The sequence below is a fragment of the Jaculus jaculus genome, chromosome 9, assembly GCF_020740685.1.
Source record: "Jaculus jaculus isolate mJacJac1 chromosome 9, mJacJac1.mat.Y.cur, whole genome shotgun sequence".
NCBI classification, from domain to species: domain Eukaryota; kingdom Metazoa; phylum Chordata; class Mammalia; order Rodentia; family Dipodidae; genus Jaculus; species Jaculus jaculus.
Window position 1 is genome coordinate 124,590,564 of NC_059110.1, and position 18,492 is coordinate 124,609,055.

An 18,492-nucleotide genomic window follows, 5' to 3' on the forward strand; every position below is an offset into this window, starting at 1 on the left:
GTGCCCCCAGAGACGTGAGCTTTGGTTCAAACTCACTGAACACACATATGAGCTCTATTGGCTGCTCCGTAGAGCTCTCCATGTTTTAGACTCCTACTAAAATCTGTTCAGTTATGGATTTGTGAAGTCAGTAGCAAGATTTAACCCCCCCACCCACCGCCCACCACACCCCATGGAGCTCACACAGGGCCAGGCACACCCTGGGGACCTGCAGTGCCCGGATGTCCGGCGGCTGAAGCTGGGGGAACTCACCAAGCCCAGCTGCGTGATGGCATTGATGTAGTTCTCATCCTTCTCCACTTTCTTCCGAAAGCGGATGGTCTGCTCCAGCTCCAGGGGGTTCACATCCTTGGGCCAGCCCCCCTCGATGTGGTTAACCCCGCAGTTCTCCATCTCGAACCGTTCAGTGTTGGCCTAAACAGAGATCCGTGGGTGAGAAGATATGGACCTCCGAGGGCTCAGCACTGAGACATCTGCCACACCTTCCAAGGCGCAGGGTCCACTGCGGAAGAGGTGGCGGAAAGAATGTAAGAGCCAGAGGAAGGGTAGGACTCCTTACAATGTGCTCCTCCAGACACAAAATGGCCTGGATACCCATGACCTCACAGTGCCTGATGCTACCTACACAAGACCACCATAATAGGAGGAAAAGATCATGACATCAAAATAAAAGAGAGGGTCTCTCTCATATGTGGATCCTAGCTGCAGATGACTGGGCTTCTGTGTGAGAAGGAAAAAACCTCAGTAGCAGAGGCCAGTAAGCTAGAAAAGAGATAGAAAGGGAAGAGAAAGGAAGGGAGGGGGTACTTTAATAGGATGGTATTGTATATATGTAAGTAGAAGAACAGACTAATGGGGGTGAAAAGGCCCAAAATGAGGTCTGGGGAAGAGATTGAGTAAAAGAAAGGTGGAGAGAGGGCTAATCAAAATCTAAGAGGATAGAAATAAAACATATGTAATCCTACTTTTTTGGACAATGGAACACTCAGGAGCTGTAGATTGTTGCTAGAAAATTTTCAGTGCCAGGGATGGGATACTTTCCAGTGAGTTGTTGGCCAGGGAGATCCCTGATGCCCCCAAAACATTATAGGCCATTGCCAAGGCCCTTGGTTTCCCACCAGGAATAGATGGTAAGACCCTATTGCTGAAGACTCCACGTGAGCCACATGCACAAGGTAGCACATGCGTTTGGAGTGTGTTTGCAGTGGCTGGAGGCCCTGGTACACCCAACTCACTCACTCTCTCTCCCTCTCGGCCTCTCACAAATAAATAAACATTTTAAAAAAAAGCAAGTGCCCAGCACTTGGGAGGCAGAGGTAGGAGGATCACCATGAGTTCGAGGCCACCCTGAGACTACATAGTTAATTCCAGGTCAGCCTGGACCAGAGTGAGACCCTACCTCGAACCCCCCCAACCAAATAAATAAATAAATAAATAGGTAAAGGGGAACTGTGGTTTTTGTGAGCCCCAGCAACTCTCCAGTCTCTATTCCCCACAGGACTGGGGTTACAGACGTGTGTGGCCCGCACTGCTGCTCATGGGTGCTGGGGAATCAAACCCAGGCAGTCCTGGGTCCCCTCAGGCCCTCAGGCTTGCTGCAAGCGTTACCCAATGTGCCATCTCTCCAGCCAGATGACATTTGTTTCTCACCACCTTAAACATGTGCAAGTGTTCTATGCATTTGTATTATCATGCACATGCATGGTGTCACGTGCCACACTCCATCCGCCACCTTCTAGCCTCAAAGCTCTTCCGTCACCCATCCTGTTAAGCAGTCGCTCCCATTTCCTTTCCACCCTAGGTCAGCGCTCTCTCCCAGAGTGAGATGCCAGCCTGGCTGGTACAAGAAGCCAGCGTGGCCTCCACTTGACTTGTGGCTACACCATGGGCCACAGTCATCCTGGTCTCAAGATAGCAATTAGGCCGAGAGCAAGGGGCTGCTTTATTTGGGAGTTATCAGACCGCCCAGGCCCAGGTGATTGCACAGCTTTCACTCGGTTGACCTGAGGCAAGATGAAACAGGTTAGCTCGCTGTGCCCGATCTCCTCTGAGCGGTCTCTGACCTCATCTGGGGTTCATTCCTGGTTCACGTGAACAGGGAGCTCCTGGGGCCCACCCCAACTGCGACTCCCTGTGGAGCCCTTCCCCCTCGAGCCCCCTGGGAAGGGCTGTCCCCAGGCTGCTACATGTCCAGGGCAGTGTCTCAGAGGGCAGGTCACAGGCCTTGGCAGGAGCATCTTGATCGCCGCTCCTCTGGCCCCAAGGAAGGGTGACGGTGTCAGTTCCTGACCCTAGCACCGTGGTGGCTCTTGGGGCGACTCTGTCCTCACACTTCTGGACAGGTGATGGTTGATTCTAACTAGTTTCCAGGGAGATAGGAGCCCCAGTCCCTCCCCCTCACCTACCCCTTCCTCTCCCTGTGGGCCACTCTGCTCGGTGCCCCTGCGTCTCTGGGGCAGGACACCCACCTCGTGCTCTGACATGCTGGCTGAGCACTGCACGCCCTTGTCCACCGGGTTCCGCTCCATATACAGCGCTGCCAGCTCGGGGTTGGGTGTGATGTCAATGTTCAGTTCTGCCTGGCGGTCGGAGAAGTTGCATTGCTTCCCAAACTCGCTGCGCTTCTTGACGTACACGTACACGATCTCCATGGCGCCGGCCGCTGCGGGGTGCAGGGAGAGCGTGCGGGGTGAGAGGCCCACCCGCCCACCGCCCCAGCCCCGCGGGGCCCACCAGAGGAGGCACACAGCTCTACATCGGTTTACAGGGAGACAGGCTGGGGAATCCTAGGAAACTTTCCAGACATTCCACCTGCATTTTAAAAATATTTTTAAATTTTATTTATTTACTTGAGAGATAGAAAGAGGCAGATAGAGAGAGAAGGAGAGAGCGAGAGAGAGAGAGAGGGAGGGATAGAGACAGGGAGAGAGAGAGAGAATGGGCGTGCCAGGGCTTTCAGTTGCTTGAAACAAACTCCAGACACGTGTGCCATCATGTGCATCTGGCTTATGTGGGTCCTGGGGAATTTAATCTGGGTCCTTTGGCTTTGCAGGTATATGCCTTAATCACTAAGCCATCTCTCCAGCCCGAATATTTTATTTATTTATTTATTTGCAAGCAGAGAGAGATAGAGAAGTGAGACAGAAAGAGAGAATGGGTGTGCCAGGGCCTCCAGCTGCTGCAAATGAACTCCAGATGCATGCACCACTTTGTGCATCTAGCTTTACATGGGTACTAATTTTAAACATTGTATTTGCCTATTTTATTTATTTATTTGAGACAAAGAGAGGGAGAGAGATAGAGATAGAGAGAGAGTGAGAATGGATACGCCAAGGGCTCCAGCCACTGCAAACGAACTCCAGATGCATGCACCATCATGTTCATCTGGCTTATGTGGGATCTGGAGAATCGAACCTGGGTCTTTAGGCTTCGCAGGCATATACCTTAACTGCTAAGCCATCTCACCAGCCCCTTTACATGAGTACTAGGAAATCAAACCTTGGTTGTTAGGCTTTGCAGGCAAAAGTCTTAACTGCTGAGCTATATCTCCAGCCCCCTGCCATGTGTATTTTTAAAACTCAGTTAGGAGACTGGGAAGATAGCCTAGCAGTTAAGGCGCTTGCATACAAAGCCAAAGGATCCAGGTTTGATTCCCCAGGACCCACGTAAGCCAGATGCACAAGGGGTCGCATGAGTTTGGAGTTCGTTTACAGTAGCTAGAGACCCTTGCATGCTTATTTTCTCCCCGCCCCTCCCCCACCTGCCTATTTCTCTTTCTCTCTCCCTCCCTCTCTCAAATAAATAAAAATAAAAAAAATATATATATATATATTAAAAAAAACCTCAGTTGGGCATTGTAGTCTATGCATAATCCTAGCACTTTGGAGGAAAAGCATTAGTTCAAGGTCATCCTTGCTTACAGATGAGTTCATGGCCAGGTTGGGTTGCATGAGAGAGACCCTGTTTCAAAAGTAACAGCCAGAAAAAAAAAAAATAATAATAATAAAGTAACAGCCAGGTGTGGTGGTTCACACCTGTAACTCTAAAGAGGCTAATGTAGGAGGATTGCCATGAATGTGAGGCCACCCTGGGCTACAAAGTAAGTTCCGGGTCAGCTTGAGCTAGAAGGAGGCCCTGCCTAAAGAACTACACAGAAGAGAAGCCGGGCATGGTGGCGCGCACCTTTAATCCCAGCACTCGGGAGGCAGAGGTAGGAGGATTGCCATGAGTTCAAGGCCACCCTGAGACTCCATAGTGAATTCCAGGTCAGCCTGGGCTAGAGTGAGACCCTACCTCAAAAAAAAAATAAAAGAACAACAAAAAAAAGAACTAAACAGAAGAGGAGGATGAGGAAGAGAAAGAGGAGGGAAAGAATCTGTCTGTGACGGCTCATGGCCAACACCACCATCCCAGCAATCTGGAGGCTGAGGCAGGGAGATTGCTGTGAGTTCAAGTCTAGCCTACAGCTCAGGCCAGCCTGCCCCACAGGTGAGACCTTGTATCCAATAACCCTGTACAACGAAGACAGCGCCCACAGGAACTCGTCTGAATGCAGACTGCACGCTCAGCACAATTTCTCTCTCTCTCTCTCTCTCTCTCCCTCCCTCCCTCTCTCTCTCTCTCTCTCTCTCTCTCTCTCTCTCTCTCTCGCTTCTTACATTTGCCACTGAAGTGGGCAACACAACCACAATTTTACTTGAAGGAATCTGACCAGCCCAGCATCGCATAGCTGATAGATAAGTGGTACAAGCTGGTCGGCCTGGCTCCAACACTCTTACCCACCAAATTCTACTTTCCGCTGAAATCAATACGCTTACTGGGAGGCAGGAAGAAATATTGATGGGGATGACTTTGGGCTACACTCCCCATCACCTCCGAGACCTGAACCACACCGTGCTCAGATTGGAGAGGTCTGGCCTCAAAGAGAGCTCCCATTCAATTTGCCCAGTTGTACAAAAGGCTCCTCCAGGCCCGAGCTCCTGTTTTATCAGGCTCTAGCCGCGCCCCCTAGTGGCCGCATCAGGAATCTTCCTCTGCATCCCTCCACCTAGGTGGAGCTGAGTCACCTTGAAAAACAACTGAGGCAAGTGACTTCCTCAGCAGGCTGGGCAAGACCCTGCCCTCGAGTTTTGTACCTGTCCTCGCCATTTGTGTCGCCTCGGCTGGGCCACTCCGTCTTTGCAGAAGTGACCCGTACCTAGGATGACATGCTTGGTAACAATAAGGTTGGCGTTCAAACACAATTTCCTCGCCAATGTGGACTTGGTCCTAAAAACACAATTCCTGATCGCTGTCTTTTCTCCCCCTCCCAAACACACACCCTTCCCTGAGGAGCTAGTGGCAGTTAATGGCTGCTGAGGAGGGACAGACATTTTATTCTGGGCAGCCACTGGACAGTTGCCTGTGTCCCAATAAATAACTTCCAGCAGTGTTCATGCAAGCCACCTTAGTTAGACTTACTAGGTCACACACAAATGACATGAAAAATAGATGAGGGACTGTTTGGGAAGAGGAAGTTTATCAGCAAGAGTAGGTTGGGGGGCTAGAGAGATGGCTTAGTGGTTACGATGTTTGCTTGCAAAGCCTAAGGACCCTGGTTCGGTTCCCCAGGACCCACATTAGCCAGATGCACAAGGGAGCGCAAGCATCTGGTGTTTGTTTGCAGTGGCTGGAGGCCCTGGCACATCTATTCTCTCTCCCTCTTTCTGTCAAATAAATAACTAAATAAAAATAAAAACTTTAAAAAAAAAAAGATTAGGTAGAGGGTCAGAGACAGAAATGAGGGTTGGAGAGATGGCTCACAAGTTAAGGAATTTGGGCTGGAGAGATGGCTTAGCGGTTAAGTCATTTGCCAGCAAAGCCAAAGGCCCAGGTTCAATTCCCCAGGACCCATGTTAGGCAGATGCACAAGGGGCGCATGCATCTGGAGTTCGTTTGCAGTGGCTGGAGGCCCTGGCACGCCCATTCTCTCTCTTTCTCTGTCAAATAAATAAATAAATAAATAAATAAACATTTTAAAGTACCTATAATTCTACCTCTAATAGGCAACCATTTCTAGGGGGAAAAAAAAGAAGTTAAGGAATTTGCCTGCAGAGCCCAACAATCGGTATTTGGTTCCACAGTACTCTCTCCCCTCCTCTCAAAAAAAGGCCAGTCTGTTGGGCTTTCCCCAAGAATTTTTTTTTTTTTTTTTTTTTTTTTTAGTCCTGTGAGCTGGTCATGATGGTGCAGGACTATAATTCCAACATTGACTATGCAGAGGCAGGAGAATTGCTGCAACTTACAGGTCAACCTAATCTATGTAGCAAATTCTTTTTTTTTTTTTTTAATTATTTATTTACATGCAGAGAGAGAAAGAGAATGGGCACACCAAGACCTCTTGCCACTGTAAACAAACTCCAGAAGCAAAACCAGGTCTTTAGGCTTTGCAGATAAGTGCCTTTAACCACTGAGCCATTTCTCCAGCGGCCCTGCCCCGCTTTTTGAGGTTGAGTCTTGCTCTAGCTCAGGCTGACCTGGAATTTACTATGTAGTCTCAGGCTGGCCTCGAACTCACAGCAATACTTTTACTTCTGCCTCCTGAGTGCTGGGATTAAAGGCATGCACCACCATGCCCAGCTATATATCAAAGTCTTTCTTTCTTTCTTTCTTTCTTTCTTTCTTTCTTTCTTTCTTTCTTTCTTTCTTTCTTTTTTGAGGTAGGGTCTCACTCTAGTTCAGGCTAACCTGGAATTCACTATGTACTCTCAGGGTGGCCTTGAGTGGTGATCATGGTGATCCTCCTACCTCTGCTTCCCGAGTGCTGGGATTAAGACGTACGCCACCACGCCCAGCTCTACATATGAAATTCTAAGACAGCCAGGACTACACAGTAAAACCTTGTTTCAAAAACAAAAATAAACATAAACAGACAAATAAATGAGGCCAACTATGACTGATCAAGACAGTGCGGTCCTGGTGAAGGCTAGACAGAGAATAATAGAACTGAAAGTTCCAAGAAAAACCTTCACAGTCATGACTGACTGGTCTATGACAAATGGTAGACGTGCAAAGGGAAAAGGTGGTCTTTTCAGCAAATATTACACGGACAACTGGTATTGCCAAGCACGAGTGTCTATAGATCTCTACCTCACACCATATGCAAGAGTTCACTCAAGGAAGACTGCAGTATGAAGGTAAGAGCTAAAACTGCAAAACTCCAGGACTACAAGGAACTAACCCTTGCTGATGATCCCTGAGAGACACAGGGGTGATAGGTGGGGGTCAATCTAGAAGCAGGTACCACGGTAGTTGGGAGCAGCTGAGGCAGGGGGAGGACGGGGAGGAGAGACAACTCCCAAGTCCCTTGGCATCCATAGGATTGAAGAAGACAGCATGGTTTCAAACCGCCCCCACCGCCATCTTGAACCACACTCCTGCAGAAAGCGTTTTGGATAGCTGGGGAGATGGCTCAGCGCTTAAAAGTGCTTGCTTGCAAAGTCTGATGGTCTGGGTTCGATTCCCCAGCAGTCATGTAAAGTGAGATGCACAAAGTGGTGCTTGCATCTGGAGTTTGCTTGTAGTGACAAACAGCCCTGGCACACCCACGCTCACTCTCTCTCTGTCTGATATGTCTTTGGAAACTCACTCTCCTGGGCAGGAGCAATGGCTCGGAGGACAAACAGAGGGTGGGGGAGTAAAACATGCTGTTGCATTGAACCCTGATGTCTTTAGTTTACGTGGACAAAGATGGGGCCTTAGGGAAAAGAATGAAAAGTCAATCCGATCTCTCGCTCTTCAACCACGAGCAAAAGCACCTGTGCCTCCCAGGCAGGGCCTCTGGATTCAGGCAATTAGGGACTGCCTCTCCCTTCCTTCCTCTCTCCAAGTGCTGCTACCCAGCCAGCTCCTAGGGGACACAAGGAGGCATTAAAGAATGTAGAAACTGGGCTGGAGAGATGGCTTAGTGGTTAAGCGCTTGCCTGTGAAGCCTAAGGACCCCGGTTCAAGGCTCGGCTCCCCAGGTCCCACGTTAGCCAGATGCACAAGGGGGCGCACGCGTCTGGAGTTCGTTTGCAGAGGCTGGAAGCCCTGGCGCGCCCATTCTCTCTCTCTCCCTCTATCTGTCTTTCTCTCTGTGTCTGTCGCTCTCAAATAAATAAATAAATAAATAATTTTAAAAAAAAGAATGTAGAAACTCCAGGAAGACAAGAATAGCCTCTTCACCCCCAGTCAGGTCCCAGTAGCTTTGCTGGATTTCTTGGTGTTTCCCAAGACCCAGCCCTGATGGGGAAGGGTGGCATTGTTTTGCATCTTGAGGTGGACAGAGTGGATATTTAAAGGCACAGACTCTTGTCTCACAAGCTAGCAGGGCTCAGAGACCAGTGGTGAGATCAGCCAGGGGAGTTGAAGGAGACTCTTCCCTCTCTCCCTGGGAGACATGCTGCAGAATGGGGCATCCCCAACCATGACGTGAGCAGGCGCACAGGGGCTCAGAGGGGACAGGAGCAGTATCACTGTTGCCTGGAAGTTTCAGGAGAGTACCCCCGAGGCATGCAGCTCTCTCTGCCCCTCTCTCTTTCTCTGGGGGATAGATCCCAGGACCTCACACACATGCTAGGTCAGTACTGTACCTACTGCTGAGCGACACTGCATCCTAGTGAGTCTCAAATACGGGAATACACGGAACCTGACGCCCTGGTCCAAACACCAAAAAACGTAACAGGTGGAGTCAAAGTGAATCCTTCGCCAAACACAGAAACAAAACCTGGAGCTGGGGAGATGGCTTCGTAGTGAAAGGAAATTGCTTGCAAAGCCTGTGGGCCTGGGTTGCATTCCCCAAAACCCATGTAAAGTCAGGTGCAAAAAGTGGCACATGGGTCTGACAGTTGTTTGCCGTAGTGAGAGACCCTGGCACACCCAGATACATGTATATGTGTGCAAATAAATAAGTAAAAAAATTTGCTGTGTTGGGGTTGGGGAGATGGCTCAGTAGTGAAAGAGGCTTGCTTGTAAAGCCTGCCAGCTCAGGTTCAGTTCTCCCAGCACCCATGGAAACCCAAATGTGCAAAGTGGTGCATGCGCCCGGAGAGCTGCAAGAGAGTCCTGCCGTGCCTGTCCTTTCTCCTCCCTCCTTAAAAAAATATTTTATATTTACTTATTTGTCAGAGAGAAAGAGAAGGAGAGAGAGAGAGAGAGACAGAAGAAGACAGAGAATGTGCACACTAGGGTCTCCACCTGCTGCAAACGAACTCCAAATGCATGTGCCACCTTGTGCATCTGGCTTATTTGGGTCCTGGGGAATCAAACCTGGGTCCATTGGCTTTGCAGGCAAATGCCTTAACCTCTAAGCCAGCCCTCCAGCCCTCTCCTCCTTCTTTCCTTTGCTCCACCCTATTTCTTTCAAATAAATAAATGTTTTAAAAAATGTCTGAGAAAAACAAATAAAAGGAACAGTGGGTAGCCGGGCGTGGTGGCGCACGCCTTTAATCCCAGCACTAGGGAGGCAGAGGTAGGAGGATCGCCGTGAGTTCAAGGCCACCCTGAGACTCCATAGTGAATTCCAGGTCAGCCTGGGCTAGAGTGAGACCCTACCTTGAAAAACAAAAAAACAAAACAACAACAACAACAACAAAAAGGAACAGTGGGTTGTAAAAAAAAAAAAATAAAGATTCAAGGCAAAAAAACCCTTTTTGTGTGATGATAATTCTTGGAGAGAGTCCCTCATGTGGACGAGAAAGTGGAGGTACCCAAGCTGGGACAGACGTGGATCCCCATTGGTAGGAAGCAAGCGTGTCAGCGTGGGAACTTGGAGGCGAGGGAGCAGGTCAAGTCTTTGTGCTCACTCCTTGCTGTGGTAAGGACATGAGAACATTGTCGTCTTCATCTCTTGCCCCTGGGGCAGCCCCAGTCTTGGTGCTGGTACTGATGGGCCCTGCTTGACAGAGGAATGCTTTGTTCTCTCTCATGTCCTTGGCTGCTTTCTGGATTTCCGCTGTTCCAAGGGACCTTCAGAAGAGGCGGCATCCTTATTAATCTCCCTCCTTGCTCCCCTGCTGCAGGGCAACACAAACAGGATGGTGGGTGAGGGGGGGAAGAGGCCCCAAAATGGAAGCGTGAAGCAGGTCTGGGCACCTTCACCCCACTTCCGGCAGTGCCACATCCTCCAGGGAAACACAGTGGGCTTTGTTTTTTTTAACAATTAAAAAAAATATTTATTTATTTACTTGAGACAGAGAGGGAACGTGAGAGAGAATGGGTGCACCAGGGCCTCCAGCCACCACAAACGAACTCCAGATGCATACGCCACCTTGTGCATCTGGCTTACGTGGGTACTAGGGAACCGAACCTGGGTCCTTAGGCTTTGCCAGCAAGCGCCTTAACCACTAAGCCATCTCTCTAGCCCTTTTAAATAATTCAAAAAAAATTATTTATTTACTTCTTTGACAGAGAGAGGCAGACAGATAGAGAAAGTGGGGGAGAGAGAGAGAGAATGGGCACACCAGGGCCTCTAGCCACTGCAAATGAACTCCAGGAACACGTGCCACCTTGTGCATCCGGCTTATGTGGGTCCTAGGGAATTGAACTGGGTCCTTAGGCTTTGCTGGCAAGTACCTTAACCGTTAAACCAGCCTTTCAGCCCCACAGTGATTTTTAAAAATTATTTTATTATTCAGTTGCAAGGCGAAAGAGGACGAATGTGAATGAGTGTGCCACGGCACCTGCTACTGCAAATGCAACTCCAGACCCAGGCACCATTTTGTGCATCCAGCTGTACATGGGTACTGAGCAATGCAACCCAGGCCCTCAGACTTCGCAAGCAAGTGCCTGTAGCCCCGAGCCACCTCCGCAGCCCCACAGGGGTCTTTACATTCGCCCCTTCCCCCAGGCTCCCACCCAGACAGGGCCTCACCTGTCACTGCCCAGCGTGACCAGGGTGCTCAGCCTCCACCTGGCCTCTCTCTCCAGCTCCTTCCCCTCTGCCTCCCGTACCTTGCTGAAGCATTTCCAGTAACCAAAGCTGGAAGGCAGGGAGGAGACCGCTTCTGTGGCTGGCCAGCAGGGACAGACCTGAGCTTGCTAAAGGGAAAGGGAGCTGACAGACCTTGAAGGGGCCAAGCAACCCTGTGACAGGGAACAGGGCAGCCTCGTGGGCAGGACAGCCACAGCGCGCAGGAAGACAATGAAAGGAAGTGTTCACAGGACTCACCAACTGCCCCAACGCTTGGTACCCCTTTCCCCTCCCCCCCCCAGGTCTTTTGTTTGGGGAGGGAGAGTTTCCAGGTAGGGTCTTGCTCTAGCCCAAGGCTGACCTGGGATTCACTATGGAGTCTCAGGGTGGCCTCGAACTCATGGCGATCTTCCTACCTATGCCTCCCGAGTGCTGGGATTGAAGGTGTGCACCACCATGCCTGGTGGGTTTTTTTTTTTCCCTTTTAATTTTGTGAGGTAGATTCTTTGTTTTAAGGTTTAGAGGGACTTTAGAGATTAAGAGGAGTTAGTACAGTGAGCATCTGCCATGTGGAAGGCAGGAGGGGGTAGAGAGCCTGTGACATAGACTGGTCTCGAACTCACTGGGGAAAAAAAAAAAATATATATATATATATATATATATATATATATATATATATATATACATATATATATATATATATATATATATATATAGAGAGAGAGAGAGAGAGAGAGAGAGAGAGAGAGAGAGAGAGAGAGGGAGAGAAGGAGGGAGGGAGGGAGAGAGAGAGAGAGGCACGCTAAGGCCTCCAGTCACTGCAAACGAACTCCAGACATAGGCGCCACCATGTGCATGGGGAATCCATACTGGGAAATTGAACCTGGGTCCTTAGGCTTCTCAGGCAAGCACCTTAACTGCTAAACTATCTCTCCCGCGCCCGCCCTCCCCCCACCTCTTTTAACAAGCCCATTAAAGCCAAGGCTGGATGGATCGAACATTCTTCTGCAGACGCCAATAGAGGTCCCACCCCCTCCAGGACCCAGTGGGAGTCTGGACCTGGCTGGGTAGGGCTGTACAAAGCCAAGGTGTTCAGGGGTTGCGGGATTTGGGGGAGTGTCCTGAGCCGTGAGGACGAATGCTTGGGAAGGTTTTAGGGGTGCAGAGCCTGGCTCCACCATTCACAGAGCTGTCCCCGCAGGACGCCTCTGCGTGCAGAGTTTCTTCACTGTGCGTCATCATTACCCTCGGAGGTTCTGCCCTGCTCTCGCCTCGGTCCTCCTGGGCTCCGACGTCCTCCGGCGCCTGTCCCGTAGCCTGGCTCCGCTCCTCGGTCCGGGAAGCACCCAAGCCCGGCTCCGGCGCCCTTCAAACGGCTCCGAGCTGCGGGGTTGACCGGTTGCCTGGCAACCCTGGCCGGGTGGAGGACGCGGGCGGAGGGGAAGGCTACCCCAGCACGTGACCCCGCGGACCTGCTGTGAAACACCGTCCCGCCCCTCCGCTGGAGGTCTGCGGAGAGGGGGCCAAGTTAACCCGGTAAACCGAATCCCGGCCCCGCCCGCTGCACGCCAGCGGCAACACAAACTTCTAAGCGCTTGGCCAAGACACAACCCCATCTGCAAACAAGCATCCCGGAAGGACCCCTGATAAAGCAAGAAAAGGGGTTTGTTTGTCAGCGGCTAAAGGGTGCTTTACCTGCAAGGCCTCCCAGGTGCCATTCCCCAGCACCCACGTAAAGCCCGAGGCACAAAGTGGTGCGTGCGTCTGCAATTGGTTTGAAGTGGCAAGAGGCCCTGGCGCACCCATCCTCACTCTCTTTATTTATTTATTCTTGTTTAATTTTTTTTTTCCCCCCAGGTAGGGTCTCACTCTAGTCCACCTTGACCTCCCATTCATTCTGTGCTCCCACGCTGACCTCGAACTCAGGGTAACCATCCTACTTCTGCCTCCCGAGTGCTGGGTTAAAGGTGTGTGCTGCAGCGCCTGGCTCTCTCTCTCCATACGTATGGAGAGAAGAAGCGGGTAGGGAATGGGCATGCCAGGGCCTTTTGCAACAAACAAACTCCAAAGGCAAGTGCCTCTTTGTGCATCAAGCTTAATTCTGAGTACTAGGGAATTTAATTAGACCATTAGGCTTTACAAGCAAGCTCCTTAAATCCTGAGCCATCCCTCCAGCCCCTCATTCTCTCAAATGTGTGTGTATAAACACACACACACACACACACACACACACACACACACACGGGGGTGGGGGAGAGGAGGTAAAGTGGTCAGTGTTTGGGAAGCTCTGGCCCTTGGTTGTTGAAAGAAGGTTCTGTTATTTTTTTGCTTCTGCCCTTGACAGGCAGTTTTACCACTTCTTCAAGTGTCCCCGCCCCTTCTGCATACCACACATCTGACTACATAACCAGAGTGGAAATCCCTTGGGGGGTAAGGACTGACTATTTTCGATATGCTTACGTAGCTGGCACAGTGTAAACATGTATTCATTGAATGAAGAGTGAGTGAATAAGTGAACGAATGAAAGAGACAATAAGCCATGCTTCTCACGAGATTAAGTGCATTAAGTGAGAAAATACAAATGGAAGGAACCTAGGGTTAGAAAACCACATGTAAGATCCGTATAGCTCCCAGAGCAGCAGAGCTTCAGAGAAAGCTTTATAGGCTTAACATATGACCTTGAGCAAGTTTTTCTTCTTTTTGCTTTCTTAATTGGCTTATTTTTGTGTTTTGGTTTTTCGAGGTGGAGTTTCACTCTAGCCTAGGTGGACCTGGAATTCACGATGTAGTCTTAGGCTGCCCTCAAACTCACAGTGATCCTCTTACCTCTGCGTCATGAGTGCTAGGATTAAAGGTGTCCATTACCACACCTGGATTTTTGTTGTTGTTTGGTTTTTCAATGTTGGGTCTCACTTTAGCCCACGCTGACCTGGAATTCACTATGTAATCTCAGGGTGGCCTTGAACTCATGGCAATCCTTCTACCTTTGCCTCCCAAGTGCTGGAATTAAAGACATGTGCCACCATGCCTGGCCTGGCCTACTTTTTTGTTTTGTTTCTCGAGGTAGGGTCTCACTCTAACCCAGGCTGACCTGAAATTCACTATGTAGTTTCAGAGTGGCCTCGAACTCACAGCAATCCTCCTACCTCTGCCTCCTGAGTGTTTGGATTAAAGGCGTACACCACCACACCCGGCTCTGGCTTATTTTTTATTATTATTTTTTAATTTTTTTTGTTTATTTTTATTTAGTTATTTGAGAGTGACAGAGAGGGAAAGAGGCAGATAGAGAGGGAGAGAATGGGTGCACCAGGGCTTCCAGCCACTGCAAACGAACTCCAGACACGTGTGCCCCCTTGTGCATCTGGTTAACGAGGGTCCTGGGGAATCAAGCCTCGAACCGGGGTCCTCAGGCTTCACAGGCAAGCGCTTAACCACTAAGCCATCCCTCCAGCCCACTGGCTTATTTTTTAATGTTTAGCTTTGTATTTATTTGAGAGGTAGAGTGTGCGTGTGTGTGCGTGAGGGGGGGGGGGAAGAGAATGGGTGCACCAGGGCCTCCTGCCACTGCAAACAAACTTGAACTCCAGGTGCATGCACCACTTTGTACATCTGCCTTTACATGGGTACTGGGGAATCAAACCTGGGCCAGGAGGCCTTGCAAGCAAGCACCTTTAACCACTGAGCCGTCTCTCCAGCTGTGGTAGTTTGAATCTAGGTTCCCTAGTGACTCAGGTGTTAGAATTAAACTTGAAACTTGGACCTCCAGCCAGGTGGCTGGAGGAGGGGTCACTGGGGGGGATCCCGGAGTCCAGCCCAAAGGTGTGAGAGCAGTGTGAACCCTGCCAGGTCCCTGCTCACTGCTTTTCCGTGGCTGCTGCTGGCTTCTCTCTCTGCTTGGATTTATGAAAGGAAGCCAGCTTCTTCCGCCATTGATGGAACTCCCTCTGGATCTGTAAGCTTGAAATAAATCCCTTCATCCCGTAAACTGTGTGTGTTTGGAAGTTCATCGCAGCAACTTGGAGCTGTCCATACCAACCCTCTTTCTTCCCAGTACTGAGGATTGAGCCTAGGGCCACGTGCCAGGCCGGGTCTCTATACTGAACTACATTCCAGCTCCTGCTTCCCTTCTAGTATCTGACTTTCCTCATCTGCAGAAGTAGCGGTGGGGGGTGGGGGGCGATGGTCCACACTGCAGGATAATTGGGAGGACGTGTGATTGGACATACAGGCCTGTCCAGCCCATGCTGAAGCCAGCCAGCGGAGCCTGAGGGACACCAGCCCAGGACTCACTGCTGCGGGGAGTGAGGTCAACCTGAGTTCGGGGATGGACGCTGGAGATTTGGATGGAGCCAGACCAATCCTGATGAGTCACCAAGATGTGGGATTCGGGCCTGGAACTGAGCCCTGGAAAATAGTTCTAAGTTGCAGGGGGAGGAGTGGGGAGAACCTTCCAGAGTGGGAGCGGGACACCACATGAGCCAGGATCGGAAACTGTCAGCTCCCCCAGGGACCCACGGTGGTTGGCTGGGATTTTCATCACCCTCTCTCACTGACAGCTAGCGGAAGTGGGGGACTTTCTAATGACACATGTTCCGTGGGTAGAGAAGTGGGGTGAGCAGACAAGAAAAAGGAACTGGGAAAAGTTGAAAGGGAGCACAGCAGCTTTACTATGGCAATAATTCCAGGATTTATTCCCCCTCCTTCCCACGCCCTTACTCAGAAGGCCTGTGTATTGCTGGTCACCACTAGAAACTGGAAACAGTCACAACCTCTTGGCAGGTCCAGCATGGCCACCCTGGGAGGCCATATAGTTAGGAGTGTTCATAAGGGCCTAGTTTCAACATGCAGCAGCTCTCAGATCTGCACCAATCCCAGCAGAACCGAAGAGGAATTCTTACCTGAGGGTCAGCTCCTACCCGGCGCATCTGCTCTGCCCCCACTAGCCGGTCCAAAATCCATTGCACCACTGGTCTGTGCCTCTTGCATTTCTTACAATTATGGTGACATATATAAGATTGCCATTTTATACAGGTGTGGTGGTGCATGCCTTTAATCCCAGCACTCAAGAGGCAGAGGTAGGATTGCTGTGAGTTCGAGGCCAGCCTGAGACTACATAGTGAATTCCAGGTCAGCCTGAGCAAGAGCAAGAGTCTACCTTGCAAAACTAACCCCCCCAAAAGATTATCATTTTAAATATTTATTTGAGAGGTATATGTTTGTGTGTGTGTGTGTGTGTGTGTGTGTGTGTATGCCAGGGCCTTCTGCTACCAAAAACAAACTCCAGATGCATGTGCCACATTGCTTTATGTGGGCACTGGGGAATTGAGACCAGGTCATCAGGCTTTGTAAGCAAGTGCCTTTAATCTCTAAGCAAACTCTCTAGCCCTAAAATTACCATTTAACCGTTTTTAAGAGCATTGCCACCATCCAGCTCCATAACTTACCTTCATCCCAAATAGAAGCTGTAACCCATGGGACGATAACTGCCCCATCCACCTCCGCTCGGCCTCTGGCAGCCGTCCCTCCACTGCCTCTCTCTGTGGATCTGACTGTTCCAAGAACGTCATGCAAGTAGAATCTCACGCACCATAATGTCTTCAAGGTTCAGCCAAGTTGTAGCATGTGTTTGGATTTCCTTCTCCCTGTGTGTGTGTGTATGTGTGTAAAGTGTGTGTGGTGTACTGTGTGTGATGCATGGTGCACGCACATGTGTGTCCCATGTGAATGCAGGCAGAGGCCAGAGAAGAACATTGGGTGTTCTCTTATCCCTCATCTGCATATATAATTTTTTTCCTCGAGAGTGATCTTTCCCTTATCCCAGAGCTGCTGGATGTCAGTGAGTGAGTCTCTGGTCTCTGCCCTCCCACAGATTGGAGTCACAGAAGTGTCCAGCCATATCCAGCATTTTATGTGAGTTCTGGGAAGTTGAACTTGGGGGTCTCTGGCCCCAGAGGCCCTCATGCTTAAGCAGCAAGCTGAGCCATCTCCCCAGCCCTAACTTTTCTTCCTTTGTAAGGTCAAATATAATTTCTTTACCAGTTTCCACTACATTTTGGCTTTATCCATTTAGCTCTCAATGGATACTTGTGCGGCTTTCACAATAGCTTTGTGGATAATAAAAATGAGTATATAGCCAGGCTTGGTGGCACATGCCTTTAATCCCAGCACTTGGGAGGTGGAGTTGGGACTATGGCTGTGAGTTCAAAGCCAACCTGAGACTACATAGTGAATTCCAGATCAGACTGAGCTAGATTGAGACCCTGCCTTGAGAAACCAAAAAACAAAAAGTGTACAATATGCCGGGCGTGGTGGCGCACGCCTTTAATCCCAGCACTCGGGAGGCAGAGGTAGGAGGATCGCCATGAGTTCGAGGCCACCCTGAGATGACAGAGTTAATTCCAGGTCAGCCTGGACTAGAGTGAGACCTTACCTTGAAAAACCAAAAAAAAAAAAAAAAAAAAAAGTGTACAATATTTCTTTGAGATCCCAATTTCCATTCTTTTGGATCTGGACCTAGAAGTGGAATTGCTGGGTCATTAGTAAATTTATTTTTCTTTGAAAAATTTTTTTTATTTGTGTTGGGTGTGGTGGCATACCCTTTAATCCCAGCACTTGAGAGGCAGAGGTAGGAGGATCGCCATGAGTTCAAGGCACCCTGAGACTACTACCAAGTGAATGAGACGTCTAAAAAAGAAATTATTTGAGCATTTGTGTTTGTGTATGTATGGGTGCACCAGGGTCTTCTGCAAACAACTTGAAATGCATGCACCACTTTGTGTTCAGCTATTTAAAATTTGTTTAAACATTTTTTTTTACTTTATTTATTTATTTGAGAAAGAAAGGGACGGAGAGGGAGAGAGAGAATGGGCACGCCAGGACCTCCAACCCCTGCAAATGAACTCCACACACATGCACCCCCTTGTGCATCTGGTTTACACGGGTCCTGGAGAATCGAACGGAGATTCTTTGTCTTTGTAGGCAAATGTCTTAACTGCTAAGCCATCTCTCCAGCCCAAAATTTTTTATTTTTTGTTTTTTTGAGGTAGGGTCCCACTGTAGTTGGTCAGCCAGGCAGACCTGGAATTCACTCTGGAGTCTCAGGGTGGCCTTGAACTCTTAGTGATCCTCCTACCTCTGCCTCCTGAGTGCTGAGATTAAAGGTGTGCACCACCATGCCCGGCCTACAATTTTTTTTTTTAATTGCTTCACTTTTTTTTTTTTTTTTTGGCCAGATGTGGTGGTGCACACGCCTTTAAGCCTAGCACTTGAGAAGCTGAGGTTGGAGAACTGTTGTGAGTTCAAGGCCAGCCTGAGTCTAATTCCAGGTCAGCCTGGCTAGAGTAAGATCCTACCTTGAAAAAAAACCCTACACACACACATATATATGCACATACAAACATACATGTGCACACATATATGCACATACACACATACATGTGCACATACATACACACACATACACACATATATGTGTGTATGTGTATGTAATTTTTTTTTGAGAGAGAGAGAGACAGAGAATTGGCATGCTAGGGCCTCAGCCACTGCAATAGAACTCCAGACAC

General features: G+C 49.5%; 1 protein-coding gene across 1 annotated transcript in view; it reads right to left on the reverse strand.

Moving 5' to 3' along the window:
- Dnai2 (dynein axonemal intermediate chain 2) overlaps positions 1-12,290 on the reverse strand; it is a 38,914-nt gene extending 26,624 nt beyond the window's left edge. The window contains exons 1-3 of the mRNA XM_045159468.1: positions 12,176-12,290; positions 2,469-2,662; positions 253-414 (exon numbers count right to left, since the gene is read on the reverse strand). Coding sequence (XP_045015403.1) covers positions 253-414; positions 2,469-2,651 — 345 coding nt within the window. The 5' untranslated portion in view covers positions 2,652-2,662; positions 12,176-12,290. The remainder of the gene's footprint in view (positions 1-252; positions 415-2,468; positions 2,663-12,175) is intronic.
- Between the last annotated feature and the right edge of the window lie 6,202 nt (positions 12,291-18,492).